This window comes from Corvus brachyrhynchos, unplaced genomic scaffold (genome assembly GCF_000691975.1).
Source record: "Corvus brachyrhynchos isolate BGI_N302 unplaced genomic scaffold, ASM69197v1 scaffold58, whole genome shotgun sequence".
Classification (NCBI taxonomy): Eukaryota; Metazoa; Chordata; class Aves; order Passeriformes; family Corvidae; genus Corvus; species Corvus brachyrhynchos.
The window spans coordinates 1,586,499-1,591,541 of record NW_008239539.1 but is presented as its reverse complement, the minus strand read 5'-3'; the positions used below and the strand labels follow the sequence as shown (position 1 = coordinate 1,591,541).

The 5,043-nt window shown below is 58.8% G+C and overlaps 1 protein-coding gene across 1 annotated transcript in view; it reads left to right on the top strand.

Moving 5' to 3' along the window:
- Positions 1–6: 6 nt before the first annotated feature.
- The window catches only part of WDR24 (WD repeat domain 24), a 9,602-nt gene continuing 4,565 nt past the window's right edge, over positions 7–5,043 (top strand). The window contains exons 1-5 of the mRNA XM_017741237.1: positions 7–461; positions 930–1,107; positions 1,875–2,550; positions 2,626–2,741; positions 4,603–4,741. Of these exons, the coding sequence (XP_017596726.1) occupies positions 41–461; positions 930–1,107; positions 1,875–2,550; positions 2,626–2,741; positions 4,603–4,741 (1,530 nt within the window). The 5' untranslated portion in view covers positions 7–40. The remainder of the gene's footprint in view (positions 462–929; positions 1,108–1,874; positions 2,551–2,625; positions 2,742–4,602; positions 4,742–5,043) is intronic.

Here is a 5,043-nt window from a genome sequence, read left to right as displayed (position 1 = left end):
CACCACCGCCCTGGGGGGCAACGTGCTGACCGGCCGCACCATGTTCTGCCACCTGGACGCCCCCGCCAACGCCATCAGCGTGTGCCGGGACGCTGCCCAGGTGGTGGTGGCTGGCCGCAACATCTTCAAGATCTACTCCATCGAGGAGGAGCAGTTTGTGGAGAAGCTGAACCTCCGCGTGGGCCGCAAACCCTCCCTGAACTTCAGCTGCGCCGATGTGGTGTGGCACCAGATGGACGAGAACCTGCTGGCCACCGCCGCCACCAACGGTGTGGTGGTCACCTGGAACCTGGGCAAGCCGTCCCGCAACAAGCAGGACCAGCTGTTCACGGAGCACAAGCGCACTGTCAACAAGGTGTGCTTCCACCCCACCGAGGTGTACATGCTGCTCAGCGGCTCCCAGGACGGCTACATGAAGTGCTTTGACCTGCGCAAGAAGGACTCTGTCAGCACCTTCTCTGGTACAAACGTGGCTGTTGTTGTCCTGTTTCCCTGCGGGGAAGCAGGGGTTGGGAGTTTTGCCCTTTCCTTGCTTGTCCCCTTACCCTCAGGAGAGGCAGGGGTTGGGGGCCGTGCTCTTTCCTTGCTTATCCCCTTACCCTCAGGAGAGGCAGGAGTTGGGGGCTGTGCTCTTTCCATGCTTGTCCCCTTACCCTCAGGAGAGGCAGAAGTTGGCAGAAGAGGCTTTGTCCTTCCCCTTGCCCAGGAGGAGGGTTTGCTCAGGGTGTGATGCTCCAAGCAGGGACAGAAGGAGCTGAGAGGCATTTTGGTGCTTTTTTTGACTCTCAGTAGTAGCTGGGTCTGTGTGGGAGGTGGAAGACAGTCGCAGCACTCCTTACGACCCCTTCTCTCTGTGCCAGGGACCCCCACGGCTCTTCCAGTGGGGGTTTTTAGCTTTGCTGGAGCTCTCAACTTGTGTCCCCTCCCAGGCCAGTCGGAGAGCGTGCGTGACGTCCAGTTCAGCATCCGGGACTATTTCACCTTCGCTGCCACCTTTGAGAATGGGAACGTGCAGCTGTGGGACATCCGCCGGCCCGACCGCTACGAGAGGATGTTCACTGCCCACAACGGGCCTGTCTTCTGCTGCGACTGGCACCCAGAGGACAGGTGAGCGTGGGGCCAGGCTCTGCCAGCCACCCGGCCTTGCAGGGCAAGAGAGGCCCTAAAAACGGGATTGGGATTTTGTGGGGGAAGGCATGGTCTGTGATGCCCTGTCTCCTTGTGTCAAGGGCTGGGATGTTGCTGGAAGATAGAGCGCTTATTGCTTTGAGTGTTTGAGGTGGTGTAGGAGTGTTTTGGGGTTGTTCTTTGATAAATTAGGGGGTTTTGAGGCACTGGGTGTCTTATGGTTGGGTATAGCAGTGTCACAGCAGCCTCCTGCTCCAGTGCTCAGCTTGAGGAAGGCATTGCTTGGCTGCTCTGGGACACAGCTCACTTGTGTTCAGTCGTGTTTCCCTCCTGCCTTTCCCAGGAGATTGCTGGGAAGGATCTGGAAGCAGCTGTTAGGGTGTGCAGGTCCCTCCTCGCTCCCTGCCAGGCAGTGCTGCCACTGCTCATGATCTTAGAGAGGCACTGAAATACGTCCAGAATGGCCTTTTCCTCTCTGCTGTGCCTGGCGAGTGGAAAGCAGAGCCAGAGGGAACTGGTCTGACTGGGATGTGGCTCTAAAGGCGCAGGGCCATAAATTGGGGGCGGGAAGGAGGGTGTTGTCTGACCTGGTTGCTGGAGAGCAGAGGTGTCAGGGGAGCTCATGGGAGGATGGGCTTGCAGCCCAGCTGCCTTCCTGCGATGCAGACATGGTCACACCTGCGCTGTGAGCACCTCTGTGCCACAGTGGGAACACAGAGGTGAACACAGATCCATCCTTGTCCCAGGGGCTGGCTGGCCACGGGCGGCCGGGACAAGATGGTGAAGGTGTGGGACATGAACACGACGCGGGCCAAGGAGATCTACTGCGTGCAGACCATCGCCTCGGTGGCACGGGTGAAGTGGCGCCCCGAGTGCAAGCACCACATCGCCACCTGCTCCATGATGGTGGACCACAACATCTACGTGTGGGACGTGCGCCGCCCCTTCATCCCCTCCGCCATGTTCGAGGAGCACAAGGACGTCACCACGGGCATCGTGTGGCGGCACCTCCACGACCCCTATTTCCTCCTGTCGGGCTCGAAGGACAGCACCCTTTACCAGCACATCTTCAAGGATGCCAGCCAGCCCATCGACCGGGCCAACCCCGAGGGGCTGTGCTACAGCCTCTACGGAGACCTGGCCTTCGCCGCCAAGGAGAGCCTCATCTCCTCCGACTCCAACCGCAAGCCCTACATCGGGGACCGGCGCCACCCCATCTTCTTCAAGCGCAAGCTGGACCCCACGGAGCAGTTCGAGTACATCTCGTCCTCCAGTGCCCTCAACGTGTTCGAGACGGACGTGGAGAGCGGCAGCATGGACTGGTTCGTGCACACGGCCAAGCAGTACGCGCTGGCCGGCCGGCCGCTGGCCGAGCTCTGCGACCACAACGCCAAGGTGGCCAAGGGGCTGGACCGCAACCAGGTGAGCGACGGGGCGGGTGGTGCTGCACAGGGGTTGTAGCCTGGAAGGGTCTGACAGGGCCTGTGTTCCACATAGGTGGCTCAGACGTGGACGATGCTGAGGATTATCTACTCCAGCCTCGGCACCATGTCGTCCACAAACCTCAACCACAGCATGGGGAAAGGCAGCACCGCTCTCCCACTCATGAACAGGTACAGGCAGTGGGAGCTGCAGGGGGTGGTGACATGGCTGGGGTGGCTCCATGAGTGGGGGAGTGGAAAGAGCTCCTTGGCTGGGATGGGGTTATAGAATCACATCATGGAATACCAGAATGGTTTGGGTGGAAGGATCCTTAAAGCCCATCCAGTTCCACGCCCTGCCACGGGCAGGGACACCTTCTGCTAGCTCAGGGTGCTCCAAGCCCTATCCAACCTGGCCTTGGATACTTCCAGGGATCCAGGGGCAGCCACAGCTTCTCTGGGTACCCTGTGCCAGGGCCTCCCCACCCTCATAGGGAGCAATTTCTACCTAATAACTAACCTGCCCCAGACACAGGGAGCGAGCAGGGACAGCTCTCCCTCAGCCTCAGGCCATGCTGATTTGCAGGCTGGCATTGTTTGAACGCAGCCATTTCCCTTGTTGGTGTGAGAAGTGAGGGCCCAGCCTGGCCTCGAGCTGTGCAGCCTCACACACTGCTCCGTTCCTCCTTCAGCCTAAGTTTGGCCCTGTGGTGGGGCATGGGGCTGGGACCTGCTTTGCAGTTACTGAATTCATGAATCACAGAATCTCTAAGATTGGAAAAGCCCTCTGAGATCATTCCCCCAGCAGCACTGCCAAGGCCACCACTAAACCATATCCCTAAGCAGCACATCTTCATGATTTTGAACATCTCCAAGGGTGGTGACCCCAGCACTGCCCTGGGCAGCTGTACCAGTGCCTGACCACCCTTCCCATGAAGGAATTTCCCCAATATCCAACCTAAACCTCCCCTGGCCCAGCCTGAGGCCGTTCCCTCTCCTCCTGTCCCTGTTCCCTGGCAGCAGTGCCCCGACTCCCCCCGGCTGCCCCCTCCTGTCAGGGACTTGTGCAGAGCCACAAGGTCCCCCCTGAGCCTCCTTTGGTCCAGGCTGAGCCCCTTTCCAGCTCCCTCAGCCGCTCCTGGGGCTCCAGCCCCTTCCCCAGCTCCATTCCCTTCCCTGGACATGCTCCAGCCCCTCAGTGTCTTTCCTGTCATGAGGGTCCCAAAACTGACCCCAGGATGTGAGGTGAGGCCTCAGCAGTGCCCAGGGCAGTGGTGGTGACCAAGGGCTGGGGATGGAGAAGGTGTCTCATGGCTGTGCCTGGAGCTGCTGGTGTGCAGAAGTTTTCTTCTGGAGCCTTTCCGAGGGAGAGCATGCCCCAGCTCTGCCAGCAGCTCTCTGGCGTGGAGAGCCCGTCATGGGCTGATGAAGCAGGAAAACTTGTTTTTCCTCTTCTCAATGACATAAACATGAGGGGTGAGGTCTCCAAATTAGCTGTCAGAGCTCGTAGGGCCGGCTACCCACAGTGAGTGACAGATCCTCAAATAACACCAAAGGAAACAAGCACTGTCCTTGACCAAGCTGTGCCTCCAGCCGGGTGGCTGTGCCGCTGTCTGAGACACGGCAGGCAGCAGCCTGGGGAGCTGGGCTCTGCTCCAACCCCGTCCCTTCCCTTTTCCATCTCGGTGAAGGCCAAGCCTGGCGATGCATAACTAACAGCCAGGCACCTTGGAGCCAGGGAGCTCCTGTTCACCTGCCTCTGAGGGGAAGGAGATGGAGCAAAGAGCCTGCTCAGCACAGGAATTCTTCAGGGAGACTTTTGCAGTGCCTGTGTAGTGCCACCAGGCTTGGAGGAAGGGCTGTGATCACAGTCACAATGTGTCTTTATTTTTAAGTCACACATGGGGACTGGTGACTTCTGCCCACAAAGGGATATCACTGTATCTCGTATTTCACCATTCAAATTGCAACTGGACACCTGTACCCAGGCTGTTGCTGGCTGAAATGGAAACTTTATACTCCTCTGATTGTTAAATTTGCCTTTTTTTCACAGCTTTAACCTGAAAGATATCCCTGCTGGGCTGGGCAGCGAGTCCAGACTGGACCGCAGCAAAGGAGAAAGCCGCACAGAAAACATCCTCATGGATTCCTCCTCCACCCTGATCAACAACGAGGGTAACGCTCCTGGGCGGGCACAGCCCCAGTCCCACAGCTCTTCCCTGTTCAGCCATAGACAGGGGATAAACTGGGGCATTTTTCCTGTGAATTGGGGTGGCTGGACATGCTGCAGCCCCAGGGTGAAGGACACCGAGCCCTAGGGCGCTGCGAAGGACAGGGTTCCCCCATGACCTCAGGTGACAGTGACAGTGGTGGCTGTGGGCACCAGGAATGGGACTGTGGTGGGGACCTGAGCTGTGTGGCTCGGGCACAGCCTGGCACACTGGGGCAGGACACTGGGAGGCGGATGCAATGCTGTGATGAGCTGATTTCTCTT